The 21761-nt window shown below is 41.4% G+C and overlaps 1 protein-coding gene across 1 annotated transcript in view; it reads left to right on the top strand.

Annotated features, from left to right (window-relative positions):
- LOC143809838 (enoyl-[acyl-carrier-protein] reductase, mitochondrial-like) overlaps positions 1-21761 on the top strand; it is a 215804-nt gene that overhangs the window by 104835 nt on the left and 89208 nt on the right. The window contains exon 4 of the mRNA XM_077292831.1: positions 20256-20399. Coding sequence (XP_077148946.1) covers positions 20256-20399 — 144 coding nt within the window. The remainder of the gene's footprint in view (positions 1-20255; positions 20400-21761) is intronic.

The following is a 21761-nucleotide window of genomic DNA, read 5'->3' as shown; positions in this document are numbered from 1 at the left end:
TATTACAAGGGATGAAAGGCCTCTCATATGATGAAAGGTATGAAAAGTTGGGCTTGTTTAGCTTAGAAAAATGACACCTCAGAGCAGATCTCATTTACATGTATAAATATGTGTGGCCAGTACAAAACACTGGCACATGACTTATTCCTTCCAAGGACTATACTTAGGACCAAGAGGCACTCATTACTGGTGGAAGAAAGGTGATTCCGGCAGCTAAAGAGGAAAGGGTTCTTTACAGTTAGAGCAGTCAGAATGTGGAATGCCAGACCACAGGAGGTAGTAATGGCAGACACTATGACTATGCTTTTAGAAAAGGGCAGGACGATTTATAGTTAATTTAGTGATGAAATGTACAATTACTGCAGAAAGGTTAAACTTGATGATCTAGGACTTTTTTCAATCTATGTAACAACAGTTGCGCTCAATAGTTTACATACCCCAGCATAATTTTTGCTTTCTTGGCCTTTCTTCAGAGAATATGAATGATAACACCAAAACTTTTTCTCCACTCATGGTTAGTGGTTGGGTGAAGCCATTTATTCTCAAACTACTGTGTTTTCTCTTTTTAAATCATAATGGCTACTAAAGGTAACATCCTCACCTGTGACCTGATGTGTGGATTGCACAATGAAATGATCAAGAGTGTGCAATTGCTTGACCCTTCTGATAAAGTTTATATCACCTGGCGTAGTGGTAGTCCCATATATATTTCTATTAAAATGTGATATTAACCCCTTCATCCCAAAGCCTGTTTTCACCTTCCTAACCAGGCCATTTTTTCAATTCTGACCACTGTGACTTTATGAGCTTATAACTCTGGAATGCTTCAATGGATCCCACTGATTCTAAGAATGTCTTCTCGTGACATATTGTATTTCATGACAGTGGTAAAATTTCTTTGATATGGCGTTTATTTGTGAAAAAATCAGAAATTTTGTGAAAATTTTGAAAATGTAGCATTTTTTGAACTTTGAATTTTTATGCCCTTAAATCAGAGAGATATGTCACACAAAATAGTTCATAAATAACATTTACCACATGTCTACTTTACATCAGCACAATTTTGTAACCGGTTTTTTTTTGTTAGGAAGATATAAGGGTTAAATGTTGACCAGCCATTTTTCATTTTTTCAACAAATATTAAAAAACCATTTTTTTAGGGACCACATCACATTTGAAGTCAATTTGAGGGGTCTATATGGAAGAAAATACCAAAAAGTAACACCATTCTAAAAACTGCACCCCTCAAGGTGCTCAAAACCACATTCAATAAGTTTATTAACCTTTTCAGGTGCTTCACAGGAGCTGAAGCAAAGTGGAAGGAAAAAATGAACATTAAACTTTTTAGTTACAAAAATGATCTTTTAGCCCCGATTTTTTTATTTTCACAAGGGTAAAAGGAGGAAATGGACCACTAAAGGTGTTCTGCAATTTCTCCTGAGTATGCCGATACCCACTGTTTGGGCGCACAGCAGGGCTCGGAAGGGAGGAGCACTTTTTAACTTTTCAAACGCAAAATTGGCTGGAATTGAAAGCGGATGCCATATCCTGTTTGGTGAGCCCCTGATGTGCCTAGACATTGGAAAACTCCCACAAGTGACCCCATTTTGGAAATTAGACCCTTCAAGGAACTTATCTAGATGTGTGGTGAGCACTTTGAACCCCCAGGTTCTTCACAGAAGTTTAGAATGTAGAGCCGTGAACAGAAAAAATCTAATTTTTTCCCAAAAACAATCTTTTTGCAACAATGTTTTTCTTTTCACAAGCGTAACACAAGAAAATGGACCACTAAAGTTGTTGGGCAATTTCGCCTGAGTACGCCCATATGTGGGGGGAAACTGTTTGGGCTCATAGCAGGGCTCGGAAGGGAAGGAGTGACGTTTTGAATTGCAGACTTTGGTGGAATGGTCTGCGGGCATCATGTCAGGTTTGCTGAGCCCCTAATGTGCCTAAACAGTGGAAATCTCCCACAAGTGACCTCATTTTGGAAACTAGACCTCACAAGGAATTTATTTAGATATGTGGTGAGCATCGTGAACCTCCAAGTGCCTCACAGAAAATTATAATGTTGAGTCGTGAAAATAAAAAAACAAAATTTTTGCCCAAAAAATTATCTTTAGCCCCTTTTTTATTTTCACAAGGGTAACAGGAGAAAATGGAGCACTAAAATTGTTGTGCAATTTCTCCCAGGTATGCTGACACCCCATATGTGGAATAGAACCAGTGTTTGGGAGCACGGTAGGCCTTGGAAGGGAAGGAGTGATGTTTTGGATTGCAGACTTTGAATGGTCTGAGGGCGTCAGAGCCCCTAATGTGACTAAACAGTGGAAACCTCCCACAAGTGACCCCATTTTGGAAACTACACTCCTGAAGAAATTTATCTAGAAGACTAGTTTTATAACAATAATTATAATTGCTTTTGGTTTTACTGGTGCATGAATTTATATTGTGGCCGTATGTGTAAGTTGTGCGGAGTACATGAGATTATAAAAGTGTGTTGTGTCAACAGGGTAAAAAACAAATTTTATTAATTCATAGAAGAGTGGTACACTTTGAAGCAATCCTTAATGCAAAGGACAGGTTTCTCTGAGCAGGTTTCACAATGGTAAATTGTGTCCCTTCGGATTCCCCTCTTGGAGCACTCTCTGCACTGTTTTTGTGATTGTCCTTTCCTTGCTGTTTGAGAAACCTCTCCTGGGAAATGTTGACCTAGGACAAAATGGGCACTCTCAGTTTCAGAAGTACTGGGACCCTCACCTTCCTGAATGCCAAACATTAGGGCCTTGATGACTACCTCCTGAAACTGAAGGAAGATCCCCGTATTGCCTTCAGATCGGAACAGCACAAAAGCATTGTACAGTGCCATCTATTCAATGTGCATGGCAAATTTTTTGTACCATACTTTAGCTTTTCCCATGGCACTGTATGGTTTGAGGACCTGATCTGAGAGATCTACACCCTCCATGTACCAATTGTAATCCAAGATACAATCTGACTTTGGGAATTGTGTTATGGTACCACTGACAGTGACAAGGGAGCTGCTGTCATGGTGAATGGTGGTCAAGATAAAGACATCTCTTTTGTCCTTATACAGTTGGTACGGAAAGTTTTCATACCCCTTTAAATTTTTCACTCTTTGATTCATTGCAGCCATTTGGTAAATTCTAAAAGTTAATTTTTTTCTCATTAATGTACACTCTGAACCCCATCTTGACTGAAAAAAACAGAAATGTAGTAATTTTTGCAAATTTATTAAAAAAAGATAAACTGAAATATCACATGGTCGTAAGTATTCAGACCCTTTGCTCAGTATTGAGTAGAAGCACCCTTTTGAGCTAGTACACCCATGAGTCTTCATGGGAATGATTCAACAAGTTTTTCACATCAGGATTTGGGGATCCTCTGCCATTCTTCCTTGCAGATCCTCTCCAGTTCCTTCAGGTTGGATGGTGAACGTTGGTGGACAGCCATTTTCAAGTCTCTCCAGAGATGCTCAATTGGGTTTAGGTCAGGGCACTGTCTGGGCCAGACAAGAATGGCCACAGAGTTGTTCTAAAGCCACTCCTTTGTTATTGTAGCTGTGTGCTTAGGGTCATTGTCTTGTTGGAAGGTGAACCTTCGGCCAAGTCTAGGGTCCAGAGCATTCTGGAAGAGATTTCATCCAGGATATTTCTGTACTTGACCGCATTCATGTTTCCTTCTATGACAACCAGTCATCCTGTTCCTGCAACTGAAAAACACCCCCATAGCATGATGCTGCCACCACCATGTTTCACAGTTAGGATTGTATTGGGCAGGTGATGAGCAGTGACTCATTTTCTCCACACATACCGCTTAGAATTATCACCAAAAAGGTCTATATTCATCTCATCAGACCAGAGAATCTTATTTCTCATAGTCTGGGAGTCCTTCATGTGTTTTTTAGCAAATTCTATGTGGGCTTTCATATGTCTTGCACTGAGGAGAGGCTTCGGTCGAGGCCACTCTGCAATAAAGGCCAGACTGGTGGAGGGCTGCAGTGATAGTTGACCTTGTGGAACTTTCTCCCATCTCCCTACTGCATCTCTGGAGCTCAGCCACAGTGATCTTGGGGTTCTTCTTTACCACTCTCACCAAGGCTCTTCTCCCATGATTGCTCAGTTTGGCTGGATGGCCAGGTCTAGGAAGACTTCTAGTGGTCCCAAACTTCTTCCATTTAAGGAATATGGAGGCCACTGTGCTCTTAGGAACCTTGAGTATTGCAGAAATGCTGTTGTAACCTTGGCCAGATCTGTGCCTTGCCACAATTTTGTCTCTAAGCCGGCTGCGCTACCTCGCTGCCTCTAAAACTATGCTGTACTAACTACTATTGTTTTTTTCTTTAAAAAAAATCTGACGTCGCTTACACTGCGACATCCACTGCACTAACTAACTAAAAAAAAGTCACGAGGCGCAATCTCTGATAAGCAGCGATACTGATCAGCGCGCTGCGAACACAGAAAGAGCACAAATGCTCAGCGCAAGACACTGCATGCATGAAAAAAAAGTGCAAAAAGTGCATTAAAAATTCAATTGGAAGAGGAAGGGAGAGGGGAGTGGTGGGTACTGGAACAGGGATGGGGAGTTTCTGCTGCTGTGATCACTGATGAGTCACACATCAGCCAGAACACAGCACTGCATGCATAGATCGCAGGAAGCTCTCAGCAGAGAAGAATGCAGCACAGGAGGCAGGAGATCACAGGGGGGACCATTGAATCTTTTACTCAAGTGACACAGTGGGGCTATACAACCGCTCTGCATGCCAAATCTGAGATGAAGATGGCGTGCAGGGGGGTGATCTCTATTTTAGATGAACCTCTTTGGTGCTCATTGGCCAGAAACTATTGTTCAGCCAATCAGCACCAAAGGGGTTAATCAGGTGAGGTGATGTCATAATCACCCCACCTATTGTAAGGGATGTGATCGGTGCTGTGTCACACAGCACCGATCACAGCATGTCACATGTTTTTTTTCCTTAACTTTAGTGACATATTGTTTGAATTGGCTGGTCTGAATTGACCAGCCAATCACAGCGATCCCCGATATAAGGGGACAGTACAGGGATGGCCTGCTGTCGGGGACAGCAGCGGTCTTAACCTGGTCACCATGCAATGCCACGCAGTGACCAGAAATGGCGGCACTGTACATATACTGCACCTCCCGCAGAGCAGTAGGTGTACGGTGCATGTCGGAAAAGGGTTAAATCTTCTATCAATCATGTAACACATGGGTGCCCCAAGTGCTTTAGAGAAGGAGCTGTATTTTTCATTTATTTCACACTTATGTAATGTATATAAATAGAGCCTGATGGAGTTTGATTTCTTGGTTGTCACGTAATCAGAGTAAGAATACATGAATTTCAATATTTCACAATTACCTACTTCATTGAACATTGCTACTCATGTATTCAATCGCTTGTTTAGGCCAGGAACCTAGATGTACACATTGAGGTTTGCAATATTTCCATCTTTATTTCCTCAGTCATGTGCCATCTAAATTTGTTTTGTGGAACAAATTGGGCTCAAGGAACGCTAGGCTTGCTCAAAACTATTTACTTATAATAATCAATTGGTATACAATAACTTCAACTGATGCAGGAATGCATGTGAACAGAGCATAACATTGTAATTTAAAATGTAGCTACTTAGCCAGGATTTCAGTAGGTTAAAGAAAAAAAACACCACCTTTAAACCCTCTTTTACAGCATTCTAGAAAGTTATATGTAAATCCCCAATCCCCTCTGTATAGCACAAAAAAGACCTTTTAGGTTACTCACACATAGTTCGATCTGGTCCAGTTTGCGTGACTGGTCTTTATCTGGCTCCTCCTCTCTTCCCACATTTGTCGTCCTCCTGCTTGCTTCATGTGGATGACGTGTCTTGCACAATCCACACAGTGTTACCCAATCTCGATCCTGTACAGGTGCACTTCTCTCTGCTAGCCAAGGGCTGGGCAATGTATGGTAATTCACATGCGCCGAGAAAGACCAAAGAGCGCCAATGAACCATAAATAAAGCTAGCGCATGTGCATTACAGTACTTTGCTCTGCCCTCCACGGGGCAGAATGAAGTATGCTGGTGCATGAGTGTGATTGGGGACTCTATGTGGATGATGTAGGACATGTCTTCCACATGATGCAAGCAGGAGGCAACGATTGCAATGAAAGAGGAGGCGTCAGATCAAGATCTCAGACACTCATCAAGCAGCACCACATGGGGGTATAATGAAAGACCTTTTTTGTGTTATGCAAAGGGGATTGGGGAATTACATACAGCATACTAGAATGCTGTAAAAGAGGCCTTAAAGCTGGTGGCTGTACTATATATTGGGAAAACCTAGTGACAAGTGCCCTTTAATAGTATTCCAGGACAGATACACCCAAACAGAAGCCTCTAACTTTTGAGAGTCTTTCATAACCATAAAAGTCCCATGTTGCCACTCTTAGACCTGAAGCAACACTTACAGTATGTGTGTACCATGGAAGTTGGTAAATTGGTTGATGGTCTCGTTGGCATTTTTACTAGAAAAAGGGTTGAATGACCATCTAGACTCTAGATGATCTTTCTTTTAAGGTGTAGTGGTTAGGGTTGAATGACCATCTAGAGCAGAGGTGTCAAACTGCATTCCTCGAGGGCCGCCACAAGGTCATGTTTTCAGGATTTCCTTGCATTGCACAGGTGATAATTTAATCACCTGCACAGAATGATTCCAGCACCTTGTGGAATGCTAAGGAAATCCTGAAAACATGACCTGTTGGCGGCCCTCGAGGAATGCAGTTTGACACCTCTGATCTAGAGGATCTTTCTTGTAAGGTGTAGTGGTGTTAGGGTTGAATGACCATCTATAGGATCTTTCTTGTAAGGTATAGTGGTTAAGGTTGAATGACCATCTGGTGGTTCTTTGTATAGTGTAGTGGTATGAACCTGAGGCTCAGTTCTTCATTACTACTTACTGTACCAGTCAATCCAAACTTTTTTGATGCCCGGGTCCATGTAATTGTCCTGCTGAGGAACATAGGAAAAAGACTTCTGCTCAGTAGAATGTAGGATTCATCTCATTAGTTCTCACTCTTCATTACAGTTACATTACTTTTTTAAAGGAATTGGTGACACCAGTCCAATTCTGACATCTGAGGTTTATACAGTCATACACTCTTCACAGAACATTTCAATGAAGCTGCATATCTAGATGCCTCTTCCAGCAAGCACTGAATAAATACTCGTTACTAGGTTCATGTGAGCTAACACTTATACGGTGTAGGCCTTTATCTCCATAAAAAGCAGGCAGTTATTGCCTCCCTATTCAGTTTATTAATGACCATTCCTATCAATCATTTTACTTTCTATCAAAATTCTTCTTTTAGTGTCAGGCAAATAAATGTCAAAATATGCAGAGATGTACAGGTATCATCAATATAAGCAGCTCTAATGGTATTCATAAAAAGGCAGTTGCTGTCATCCATTAGAACTGGAGCCTATTATTTCACTTGCTGGTAGTTTTAGTAAAGAATATCCAATTTCAGGAACATCAGAGATGAAAGTGTCACAGCTGTCAGGAGGAGACGGCTGAATCTCCACTCTCGAGGTAAGTAATCTTGATGAACATGATAGACAATATCCAGCCAACCAACTTCATGATACTTTGTGCCATTATCAGCTGCTCTTATGAAGACGCATAATGGGTTTGATGCATGAAGCAGATCGGGTTTATTTTCTATATTATCTATCTTTGGAAATATATTCAGCAAATTGTAAGTATACAGCGCCTCTCGATTTCTGAAGGTTGGATGAAAATGTCTACCCTCCAGATACACTAATAACAAAGAAAATAAGACCATTCACAACAGAAAATAAAAGGTTCCAGATATATACCAAATCAATACACATAGCAACGCTCTAAACATTCGCTAAACAATTTAGGACAGACATCAAGTTGCAATAATACTCTCCAAATCCAATCTATTTCATGCTTAAAGGCATATGGTATTGCTGAGTAGTAGCATAATATTACTTTGTAATTCACTGTATTTAATGTATTGCTTATATGATGAAAAAAGCACAAAAAGTGTAATCAGCATCAGTGTTTATTAGCAGCAGATTCGGCATAAGAATAGTTACCGGAGCCAGAAGCTCTACATGTGTTCTACACTGTGTGATGAAGTATTGGAGCTATTATATTCAAATGTTTTGAGATTTTCTAAGCTACATTAAACCTACACTGCACAGTGCATAATGGCGACTGTAACTGCTCTCCGGACTGGCAGCCGGCTGTGAACTGATGCACTGCTGAGTCGGGTGTCAGTCAGTACCGGGGGCGTGGTTACATCCGGGAGTCAGTATGCACTGAGCCGTGACGGCAGCCGGACCTTCATGACTGAAAGCCCAAGCCTGCCGCTAGGAATAAAGTTAATTTCCTTCTGGCAACTGCTCCATCAGTGCGGGTGACGGGCAAGTTCAGAACACTATTAATCGGCAGATTACAACCATATCTGCAGGATAATAGAGATTTACATGACAGATCTGACACTATCAGCACTGATTGAACAGTGTGAGAGTTTGTAGGGACACACGGACAGCAATTTGTAACAGTTGTTAATTTAGGTTTAAACATTTTTTTATTGGGTTATATAACACAAATAAACAATCATGTAAAACTACATAACAGGGTGTGTGTTTTTTCAATAGAATGTTATCAAAAGTTCTTTCATTAGGTCGTCACATAGTACATGTTAAGATTAATCATAGTAGAAGTTACAATCTTTCATTCCACAAGTTTGTCTTCATTTTCCTACTTTTTTATAAGGAAGGAGTCTAACCCAATGTGTACACACCTATAGATCTTAAATTATAACATTGATATAGAGAGACAGATAGAAAAAGTAGGGTGGGGAAAATCAGATGAAGGAGAGGAGGTAGGGGAGAGGCAGGGGAGTCTTCCATGTAAGAATGGATAGTGGTATCGGCGGTTAGTGCCTTACAGTGTCATGAGACCTATGTAACAAGCATTAATCTCTCATGAAAGCTTGTTAGTGTTTAGGTTGGAAGCCAGATCTTCATTCAGTCGCTGTGTGAGACTGCCGACTCATCATCCTTAAGTATTCATCCGATTCTCTATACAGAACCCATGGCTCCCTTGTTACCCCAAACCTGTCTCTTGAGAAGTTTGTGAAAGCTCCAATTTCCTCTACATAATAAAGCTGATCAACTTCTTGGAGCCAATCAACAACGCTCGGGCTTCTCTGAGAGCGCCATTTTGTGGGAATAATTAGTTTGGTCGCTGCTAATAAAAATAAGAGTAGTGATTTGTACTTGGTCTGTGAAATATCGCTTGACCAGTTCAGAAAGATGAGGTTTGGCCATGGGGGGTTTGAAAGTTTGCACAACTTGGTAATAATTTTCAAAACACTTTTCCAATATGGTCTAATCTTACCAGGTATGATTTACCACTGGGGTGGTATACCATCTTGTAACGATCTTATATGAGTTTTCTTGAACTCTTACACAGCTAGATGGCCCAAATACATTTTTATAAATACGCTCAACCTCCCAATCCTACAGTTTAATTCCGAGTTCTTTCTCCCATGCTAATATATAGGCACGTTTAATAGGTACTGAGTCCGACAGAAGGGTCTGGTATAATTTTGCTAATACTCCTTTGGGTTGTTTATGTTGTGCTAATAAGGTTTCAAAAGTCGTTAATTCCCTAAATGGGATACCAGCTTGTAAATACCATCTAATAGCTTTCTTAACTCTATTATAGTGGAGAAAGTTAATATGTTGTTTTGGGAATTTATTTTGTAATTCTGGTAACGGGAGAAGTGTACCTTCTGTGAGTACACTATCTATGCCATCCTTAATCGAGTGTAAGATGTCTGTGGATTTAATCATAGTTTGATCCAAGTACAGCCTTGGTAAATCCATCACCCTGGCCAAAGGTGACGGAAGTGGCCTTAATAGGTTGGAGTTTCTAGCCCAAGTGTGTACCACATTTCTAGACATAGTGTTAGGTATTTCCAATTTGTGGATAAGATCTTTGGGAGCATGAAGTATGGTAGTGATCGGGACAGGTACTGAGTCATCTGCTATCTTCGTCCATAGCTTATGTTTAAGGTTCCTTACCCAATCAACTATCAAAGACAGTGTCGCTGCTGTATGATATTTCTGTGGATCGGGAGCGCTCATACCCCCTTTTGTCCTAGGGAGTAAAAGTATTTTATAGTTAAGTCTAGATCTTGAGCCTCTCCATATATACTTCCCAAAGATGGAGCGTATTCTCTGAAAAAATGTGATAGGCACTTTGATAGGAAGCATTCTTGATACATAGCTGAACTTGGGGAGTATGAAGCTCTTTAACAGATTCTTACATCCCATCCAGGAGACAAAAGGTGCCCTCCATGACTTAATCAGTTCTAATGTAGTGTTGATCAGAGGGGCATAGTTAAGAGAATAATGAATGCCAATGCGGGCTTAATTTAATTCCCAAGTATTTAATAAAGCTCGAGTTCCACTTAATTGGAAATCTGGATTTAATGTCTTGAAGGGTCAAGTTCTGGACATTCATACTCATAGCCTCCGATTTATCAAGATTTATTTTAAAATTTGACATGCTTCCAAATTTTTCAAAAAGTTCCAGCACTGCAGGGATTTCTTTGCTAGGATTTGTCAGTAGTAGTAATAAATCATCTGCGAAAGCTGCTACAATATGGGACATTCCAGCTAATCTAACCCCTTCTATGTCCAGGTGTTGTCTAAGGCTTTGAATCAGAGTTTCAATGGTCAAAACAAATAGGGTCGGCGAGAGCGGGCAACCTTGACATGTGCTGTTTTTAATTACAAAGGGAGTGGATAAGTCTCCATTTATCCTTATCCTCGCTGTTGGGTATGTGTACATTTGAAAAATGGCATTGATTAACAGTGGTGGAAACCCAAATCTCTCCAAGGTCGCTTGCATAAAAGTCCAGTCCACCCTGTTGAATGCCTTTTCCGCATCCGTTCCCAACAACACCAATGGTTTATGATGGATTTTAGCATGTTGCATAAGGTATAAGACTCTTAGAGAGTTATCCCTACCTTCTCTGCCCCCAACAAACCCCACCTGTTCCAGTGAGATTAATGTGTCTAGTACCAGACCTATTCTTTTGGCAATCATTTTTGCAAACAATTTAAGATCATTATTCAATAAAGAGATTGGTCTGTAATTGCTGCATATCTCTGATATGTTATGGATCAACGATATGTGTGCTTCTAGTGTCTGTTTCGGGAAGGTCGCTCCCCCCAACACCTCATTACACAATTTCAGAAGGTATGGGCTCAATGTCTCCTGGAAGGCTTTATAGTAGGAGGCCGGGAGTCCATCTGGGCCTGGGCTTTTTCCTGCCGGACAGTTCGACAGGGCAGACTGGAGTTCCCTCAACGTGAAAGGACCTACTAATTCTAGTTGCTGTTCTTTGGAAAGGCTTGGTAAATTAATGGTATTTAAAAATTATTTTGATAACTTTTCTTTTATCTAATTGTTCTTCACTCTCACAAGGGCGCAGATTATATAGAGAGGAGTAATAATCTTTAAAAGCTGAAGCAATGCCATCTGGATCTCTAATTTTCTCTCCATTTGATTTTTTGAGCGTATATATTAGTGACCTAGCTTTTCTCTTTTTAATCTGAGACACCATGAATTTTGACACTTTATCCCCATGTGCAAGCATTTTGTGTTTCCATTTTGTGAACACCCTGATTGAATCCTTATTCATTATATCTCGTCTTTTTTGTGACAAAAGAGTAAAAGTGTCAGGTCTAAGTGTTTGTTTGTGTTGTTTTTCAAGGGTCTGGATCTCTTTGAAGAGAGACTCCAGATTTGTCTGTCGTGTCTTGTTTTTATGTGATGCAATGGAGATCCATTCCCCTCTTACCACCGCTTTGTGAGCTTCCCAAACAATAGGGAATGGTGTGTTATCTTGTGTGTTAAGTTCAAAGTATTCTTTTATTGTTCTCAGTATTTTCCCTTTGGCGGACTGTTCAGACAGAAGGATCTCATTAAGTCTCCATGTGTTATTTTTTGGTCCCTGACCCAGCACTATTTTATTCATAAGTATCGAGTGGTCAGAATGGACATTCGGGATTATCTGCGCATCCTTTAGATTCGAGATCATCTGGAACGGCAGGAAAAGATAATCTATTCGACCATAGGATGATTGCGCTTGGGAAAAGTGGGTGTAGTCTTTTGAATTAGGGTATAAAAATCTTCATGTGTTTATTAGCTGATGCAAATGTAAAGTCGTGGAGATGCGTTTAAGTGCTTTTTTGGTTACGTTTGATTTCCTGTTGAGGAATCTACTACTGGTTCAAGAGGCATATTTAAGTCACCTCCCAGGATCAGCATGCCCTGTATAAAATCATTAGCCTCTCTCATGGTCTTGGAGAACCAAATATCTTGTTTAGTATTGGGGGCGCATAAATTGCCTATCGTTACCAATTTATGGGCAATTTTCTCTTTGATAAAAATAAATCTGCCATCATTATCCTTGAGCGTCTCCATGTATTGAAATGTTGTGTGTTTGGATATCGCAATAGCGACTCCTTTTGATTTCCTGGACGATGAGTATGAATGATACCAGGTGTCATAGTAATGATGTCTGTCTAAATTTGGGGCTTTCTCTTGTGTGAAATGTGTCTCTTGTAGCAACACAATACCTATCCCCAACTTTTTGATGTGTGTAAGTACCTGGGACCTTTTGATCGGTGCATTCAGTCCTCTCACATTATATGATGCTATAACCGTTTCTTGTGTTTTGCTATCCATAATGATTTGTTGTGATGTCGAGTCCATGAGCCGCAGTGCACCGCACCATCAATGGGTGTATGGAAGACAGAGGGGTGGAAAAGGGGGACATAAGAATGAGAAGAGACAACATAAACAAAATAACACAGGAATGGGCTTGACGCCCTAACTCTAATGTTCTAACCATTCATCCAACTTGGTTATACCCAGCTAGGGAAAAAAGACAAATTCAAGTAACAGTAATGCAAATTAAACCACTTATGAGCAATATTATGGGCAGTGTCATAAGGCTTAACCATTATAGTGTTCTCTAATGCATGGAAGAAGGTACGGTAGAAAGATCCATAAAAAGAGGAACACAACCAAAAAACATAACTGAAAAAGAGAACCTATAAAACATAAAGTCCTCTTCATAATCTTTCATTATTTTCCAGAGTTCACTTTCTCTTTGATCTCCTGATCTTTGAACTTCTGCTTATCTTTTAATATTTCTTTGGCTTTTAGGATTCCCAACTTTTTTCCATTTCTCTTGTACTAGTAGGTCCAGAGATTGGAGGTTTGTATGTAGCGATCTCAGGTCTGGTATCGGTTCGAGCTGAATTCCCAGTTCTTCACATATTTTTGCTATATCCGCTGTCATTCTGAGTGTGTATCTCCTGCCCTCTGCTGTAATAAGTAGACCAAACTGGAAGAGCCATTGGAAAAGGGAACGTCTTTCTTTTAATATATCTGTGAAGGGTTTCAGTATGTGTCGCTTGGATAAAGTTGAAGGGGCAAGGTCTTGGTATATGTAAACTGTGGAGTCTCTGTATTTTAGAGATTCCATTGATCTCGCCTTTTTGAAAATGTTCTCCTTTATACGGAAGTCAAGGATCCTGCAGATTATGTCCCTAGGAAGTTCCGTTGGCTTGGGTTTAGGTTTTAATGCCCTGTGTGCTCTTTCTAGGACCAGCGCTTGACCTTCACCTGGGCCTAGCATGGGTAAAAAAAGTTCCGTTAGGACAGCTGTCACATCTTCCTGCCCTGCTGACTCTGGAATTCCTTGGATTCTAAGATTATTTCTTCTATTTCTATTTTCTATGTCTTCCAATGTTGTATACAGGGTGTTAATGTGATCTTCATGAAGTTGCAGACCTTCTGTTATTTTCCCTGTACAGGCAGTTAGTTTAGCCTGTGCTCCTTCTAATTCCTCCACTCTGTTCCCGATGTGTTGTATGTCTTTCTTAATTTCCGAAAGGTCTTTAGCTAAAGGTTCTAAGGCAGAAGACAGGATATTTTTGATAAAACTCCTGGATATGGGTTTATCCGAATCTATTGAATTGCTAGACTCTTCTACTTATGCTGATTCTTGTTCCTCAATAATGTCTTTTGAGTGTGACATTTCTTGACTGGAGCTACGCTGTTTTGTAATGAATTTCTCCATAGTTTTATTTGATGATGTTTCACTATGGTTATTCGGTCCTGTCAAGCATCCTATTTTTACCATATTTCTGCCTTTTGTAACTTGTGCAGTCTACTTTGGAGCTTCTCTGTGTTTATAATTAGGGATTGGGCTCCCTTATCTTTGTAAAGGAGTTTTTTTTTGTTTGTTTTTTTCTCCTTTGTAATTTAGTTAGGCCCTCTCATGCAGACGATTCTCATTTGCCCTGTAACCTTTCCACCACTAGATGGAGCTTCTCAAGAGTAATACTGCAGTGTAAATGTATGAACACGTATTAACCATTGAATAGACCAAGTGCAACAGTCACCTTCATCTTTTATCAATTGTTGATTTCATATACTGCAGGGTTTCAGATTCTATTCAGTGACTGAAAGGAAGACTCCGAAAATTTCAATGCTTTGTGGTGTGTGCTCATATTTCCCTATTGGGTGCTGTATTCCCTCCTACTTCATTTTGTGTGTAAGGAAGGTAATTTTAGTGCACTGTTTCCTTGTATGATAAGCAGGTTTAAGTGATTCAGTGCTTTGACTCTTCGATTTGCACTATTGGAGATGTAGGTGGTGTGATAGCTTCCTACTGTTAAACAGCTTGTGTACATACAGTTAGGTCCATATATATTTGGACAGAGACAACCTTTTTCTAATTTTGGTTATAGACATTACCACAATGAATTTTAAACAAAACAATTCAGATGCAGTTGAAGATCAGACTTTTAGCTTTCATTTGAGGGTATCCACATTAAAATTGGATGAAGGGTTTAGGAGCTTCCGCTCCTTAACATGTGCCACCCTGTTTTTAAAGGGACCAAAAGTAATTGGACAATTGACTCCAAGGCTATTTCATGGACAGGTGTGGGCAATCCCTTCATTATGTCATTCTGAATTAAGCAGATAAAAGGCCTGGAGTTGATTTGAGGTGTGGTGCTTGCATTTGGAAGGTTTTGCTGTGAAGTAAACATGCGGTCAAAGGAGCTCTCCATGCAGGTGAAACAAGCCATCCTTAAGCTGCGAAAACAGAAAAAAACCCATCTGAAAAATTGCTACAATATTAGGAGTGGCAAAATCTACAGTTTGGTATATCCTGAGAAAGAAAGAAAGCACTGGTGAACTCATCAATGCAAAAAGACCTGGGTGCCCACGGAAGACAACAGCGGTGGATGATCGCAGAATAATCTCCATGGTGAAGAGAAACCTCTTCACAACAGCCAACCAAGTGAACAGCACTCTCCAGGAGGTCGGCGTATCAATATCCAAATCTACCATAAAGAGAAGACTGCATGAAAGTAAATACAGAGGGTTCACTGCACGGTGCAAGCCACTCATAAGCATCAAGAATAAAAAGGCTAGACTGGACTTTGCTAAAAAATATCTAAAAAAAGCCAGCACAGTTCTGGAAGAACATTCTTTGGACAGATGAAACCAAGATCAACCTCTACCAGAATGATGGAAAGAGAAAAGTATGGCGAAGGCGTGGTACAGCTCATGATCCAAAGCATACCACATCATCTGTAAAACACTGCAGAGGCAATGTGATGGCTTGGGCATGCATGGCTGCCAGTGGCACTGGGTCACTAGTGTTTATTGATGATGTGACACAGGACAGAAGCAGCCGAATGAATTCTGAGGTATTCAGAGCCATACTGTGTGCTCAGATCCAGCCAAATGCAGCCAAACTGGTTGGTTGTCGTTTCATACTACAGATGGACAATGACCCAAAACATAAAGCCAAAGCAACTCAGGAGTTTATTAAAGCAAAGAAGTGGAATATTCTTGAATGGCCAAGTCAGTCACCTGATCTGAACCCAATTGAGCATGCATTTCACTTGTTATAGACTAAACTTCAGACAGAAAGGCCCATAAACAAACAGCAACTGAAAACCACTGCAGTGAAGGCCTGGCAGAGCATCAAAAAGGAGGAAACACAGCGTCTGGTGATGTCCATGAGTTCAAGACTTCAGGCAGTCATTGCCAACAAAGGATTTTCAACCAAGTACTAGAAATGAACATTTTATTTACAATTATTTAATCTGTCCAATTACTTTTGGTCCCTTTAAAAACAGGGTGGCACATATTAAGGAGCTGAAACTCCTAAACCCTTCATCCAATTTTAATGTGGATACCCTCAAATGAAAGCTGAAAGTCTGAACTTCAACTGCATCTGAATCGTTTTGTTTAAAATTTATTGTGGTAATGTCTAGAACCAAAATTAGAATAATGTTGTCTCTGTCCAAATATATATGGACCTAACTGTATATTCTGTGTGCTCTGGGTCTCTTCACACAGCTGTAGTTACATTAATTGTTGCCTCAAGAAAAGGTTCTTTGTTTGGAGAGGCAGGTGTCTACTACTATGTCACCAGTCTGTTTTGCACCTTTTGGTGTCTGCCCCCACCAGCCTCCCTGGACACGGCTCCCTCTTAATTGGCCTCCTGGATATCTGTATGAACTGCGGGTCTAAAGCTGGAGTTACACTAAACAACTTACCAACGATCACGACCAGCGATACGACCAGGCCGTGATCGTTGGTAAGTCGTTGTGTGGTCGCTGGGGAGCTGTCACACAGACAGCTCTCTCCAGCGACCAATGATCAGGGGAATGACTTCGGCATCGTTGAAACTGTCTTCAATTATGCCGAAGTCCCCCTGCAGCACCCGGATAACCAAGGTAAACATCGGGTTACTAAGTGCAGGGCCGCGCTTAGTAACCCGATATTTACCCTGGTTACCATTGTAAAAGTAAAAAAAAAAAAACAATACATACTCACATTCTGATGTCTGTCACGTCCCCCGCCGGCGTCCACAGGGTTAAAACTGCTTTCGGCAAGAGCGCTGTTAATGCACGCGCTGCTGCCGAGAGCTTCGCTGCACTGAATGTGTCAGCGCCGGCAGTAACAGTGGTGATGTCACCGCTGTGCTCTGCTTTACGGCCGGCGCTGACACAGTCAGTGCAGGGAAGCTCTCGGCAGCAGCGCATGCATTAGCAGCGCTCCTGCTGAAAGCAGTTTTAACCCTGTGGATGCCGGGGGACGTGACAGACATCAGAATGTGAGTATGTACTGTTTTTTTTTTTAACTTTTACAATGGTAACCAGGGTAAATATCAGGTTACTAAGCGCGGCCCTGAGCTTAGTAACCCGATATTTACCCTGGTTACAAGTGAACACATCGCTGGATCGGCGTCACACACGCCGATCCAGCGATGACAGTGGGTGATCAGCGACCAAAAAATGGTCCTGATCATTCCCCAATGACCAACGATCTCCCAGCAGGGGCCTGATCATTGCTCGCTGTCACACATAACGAGATCGTTAGTGGGATCGTTGCTACGTCACCAAAAGCGTGACGTTGCAATGATATCGTTAACGATATCGTTATGTGTGACTCAGCCTTTAGTTGTCGCCTGTCGATCCCCGTCCCTCCACCACCCTCTGCTGTATCCTTAACTTGACTGGTGTCTGCTGTCAGCCCTCTGTTGCACTGTTGGCTTCCTAGATAATCTCCTCTCTCTTCCCCCTGCAAGTCTCTCCTCAGAGCAGGAGAGGAGTTAGGCCTGCTGCCTTGTACACTGATAATCCTCCTGTCACCACAGGGGGAGGGGGGAAGTGTCTGGCTGCTCACCTCCGGTGTCTCTTCTCCTGCAGTTCAGGCTTCATCCACATCAGCTGCCTTCTTTCCAGTCCGATGCTTCCTCTCTGTTAATCTGCCTGTCACAGCTGGGGGAGGGGGGAAGTGTCTGGCTGCTCACCGCAAGTGTCTCTCCTCCTGCAGCTTCAGCTGTCCCCACTCAGCTCTCTTCTCCCAGTCCAACACTGCTCCTCTAATAGTCCTCTTGTCACCAGGAGAGTCTGCCTGCAGGTGAGAGGTGCAGGCCCTACCAGGCCCCACGCTTCCCTGCTGGTCTTGTGTTATCCCCAGGCAGCGGGGGTTTCCACCTTTCCAGCCATGGCGATACGGCTTTGATGAGGTCTATACTTAGGATGAATGCTGTTTCTCACCCCTGGAGCCCTTTTTTTCTTCTTTTTGAGGCTAGATGGCTTGGATTGCCTCAGTCAAATCAGGAACTCTGTGCACCATGTCCTGCTCAGTCGGCGGCCATCTTGGATCTCAACAGTTGTCAATTTATTCATAAGTTTCTAAGAGGAATGTCAGAGGAACAGCACATGAACAGTACAAAGAAAGGATGCTCTTTCTAGTTATTTCATGAAGAATAAAAGGTTCTCAATAATACCTATCATTAACCTAGCATATCTGTATTTTTCATGAATGTCTTTCTGTCTATCTACCTGTTCTACCTATCTATGCATATTAATTATCACTAGCCTACCTTTTTATGTGAATGTCTAGCTTAAAGAGGTTGTCTAGATGGGGGCTGGAATAGGCATAGCTAGATGGAAGCACCACAAGACTGCAGTTGGCTAGGAGGGGTTTCCAAGAGGTGTCAGAAGACGGACAGGGATTGGTGGAGGTTAAGAAGAGGGGTTATAGGGGGCAGGCCAAGGGACTTGTTTGGGCTGGAAAAAGTGCGGGAATATCGTCATTTTCAAAAAGAAACCGCAGAGTGAAGAACCACCCACCCTCCCTACTTTTGGTTGTTGGTGGTTTGGATTAACATGTGGTGGAATTTTTATTTACAATTATCTTTTAAGGGGTTGTTTATAGTATATATATTATATAACAAAAAATAAAACTAAATATAATTTTTTTTGTTACGAGTGGAGCAGGACAAAAAATTGTATGTGAATGATGGTTGTTTTAGTAGATGGAGTAGAGCAGTGGCTAAGTTGGCGAGGGTGGGGTTCTTGGAGTTGACGCTGATTCATCGGGGGAAGGAATTGTGAGTAAATTCCGGACAGTAAAAATGAGGTGGGGTTGATCTGGCATTCGGCTATGGGCTCTGGACGGGGTCTTACCCTGGGAGCTTTTGGTGGTTAGTCTTCCCTGAATGGGTTGTTTGGTGCCCTCGAGCTGGTGGTTTACAGCTGAGGGTAACATGGTGGTTGAACTTCGTTGAATATTGGTAAATAAAAGCTAGATCTTTTAGCTCCAAGAACCCTCCCCTCATGTTACAGATTATATCAATAATTGATATGTATTTATTATTTGTTATTGTTTGTTAATAAACTGGCTGCTGTGGCCAATATTATCCAAAGAACTGATGAGTAATGTTTAATTTCAAAGGGTAGAATGGTCTACGGGTTGGGTGCAGAAAGGGGACAGTTGCAAGGTAAGAAACCCGCATTTTCCATACACGGTCAAACCTTTGGTTACAAATCCGGAGTGACTCTATCTGACTGCAGACTTGTGAATCCTCATAGCGCATGCACAGCGCTCTGTTAGGATTCTCCGGTGCTCGAATGTAGAAGCAGTGGGTGCGTGACCACAGGTATGTGGTTTGCATACATTCCGTCATGTGCTGGCTAGACATATGCATCCTCACTCAGTACAAGTGTATTGAGATAGCGCACCCCCTTACTGAGCTGCAATACCAGTCACAGACTCACACATATGGACAGCGTTGTTTTATATGATGCAGAGTGGTGGAGGTATTGATGGCCTATCAATGTAGATCTTTTCTTTGTGTAGGCCTCCAGCCAATACCTCCAACCGACCTGCAGCACCTAACTCACTGCTTAACAAGGTGACAAGTCCTTTTAAAAGGGCGTCTGTCAGCACAAAGCACAGTCCCTCTGGGCACCCTTGGCGTTGTCAAATAGTCCAGTGCATCTTTCCACTTACTTTTTTGCATCAGTATCTCCCGTTCCTCTACCTCCTATAAGGCTAAATCTGTCAATAAAGGAAGTAGGGGTCTGAAATAGAAAAAAGTAAGTAGAGGGGTGCACTGAACCGCTTGGCCACGCCAATAGCGCACTGGGCACCTGTGCTTTGTTTGAACAGTCATTTTGTACTGAGAAATGCTCCATGAAGCATTATTAGCTACAGCATCAGCACAGTTAATGCAATTTGTTTTTTTCGAATAATTTACGAATTACTGAGCCACATGTAAGATTTGCTTCCTTAAACAATAGGTACATGGAGAACCGAAGCCGTTTGCACGTCCAGTGACATCATTTCCATAAGTAAAGACATCTCTCTCCTCAGCGCGGCAACGCTCGGTGTTAACCCTTGCACTGCCTATCGTATGCTCATGGACTTTGAAACTCTGAATGTCGGTATGTCACTTTAAGCTTTAAATTCGTATCGTAAAAAGGTCTTTTTATTTTTCTAATGCCTCTTCAAATAATCCTTTTATTAAACATATGCTAGAGAACACACGTTATAAATAACCGGTAATAAATATGCATGCAGAACTCCCAAAGAATACACAGCTGTTGTTGTCAAACACATCTGACAGGCTCTCACACTTACAGCTGCCACACTCATATTCACCTGTCTACAGCGCAGGAAGAATTCATACGCCACATATGGCGGAGTCACAAAGCTCCCTCTCTGGAACAGATGACTCCTTTCAGTTCTTTAACTAACCCTTACCTAATGAGCTTTTACAGAATTACAATATAGAAACCAAATCGGTTTCAAACATTACACATGACAACGACACTGCAAGAAAGATTCCTTTTAGAGCCATTGAATTAGCTTCATATCTATATATACAAATAGGAATAAATGTCAAAGTAAAGATTTTAATCAGATATTATTAATGAACTAAAAAATATGAATATAGGATAAAAATACTTTAATCCAACATCGATAGGACCTTGAAAGGTGAAAAAGTATCTAAAATTCTGCATTATGAGTCAGAAAAAAAATATTAAAAAGTTCATAAAGGTAGAAAAGCTTTGAGAAGACAGATCAACCTGTTTTTAATAAGGGAAATGTCCTAACAGATTATCTCCACTCATTCTTAGACCAGTTGGTCATGTCTGACTTTCATTGTCTAAGGACAGACACAATGCCAGTCCGGCTGTGGGTCTCCTGACCCAACCTCATTAGAGTAATAGGATCACGGTGAGGTTGTTGAGTTCAGGTAAAGAACAAATGACCATACATTGTGGTATGTAGTCAGATCATGAATGTAACACATGTGGAACCTGCCTAAAGGTATGTTCACACACAAGCCACCGATTTTCTACAGAGGTTTTCAAAAAAGAAAATATGCAATGTATTAGCAGCATGGTGGCTTTATACATAGCAATGTAGCTTTTCAGCTCTGGAGTCCTGGGTTCAAATCCCACCAAGGACGACATCTGCAAGGAGTTTGTATGTTCTCCCTGTGTTTGCTCAGGTTTCCTCCAAGTACACCACTCCAAAGACATACTGATAAGGAATTTAGACTGTGAGCCCCAAAGGCGATTCTGACTCAAATGAGTGTATACATACAGGGTGAGTGCTATCTGAAGTTTTATTGGATAGCACTTGGACCAATGTTATCCTATGTGGTAGTGCTGATTAGCATTTTTTTTCACATGAGAAAAAAATTGTAGGATGCTGCGATTTGCTGGTCAAATTGGATGGCATGCAGCCAACCATTCAAGTCTATGTGTGCGTGGAAATCATCAGACTGCAATCGGATG

This window comes from Ranitomeya variabilis, chromosome 2 (assembly GCF_051348905.1).
Source record: "Ranitomeya variabilis isolate aRanVar5 chromosome 2, aRanVar5.hap1, whole genome shotgun sequence".
Lineage (NCBI taxonomy): Eukaryota > Metazoa > Chordata > Amphibia > Anura > Dendrobatidae > Ranitomeya > Ranitomeya variabilis.
This window is presented reverse-complemented; position numbering and strand designations above follow the sequence as displayed.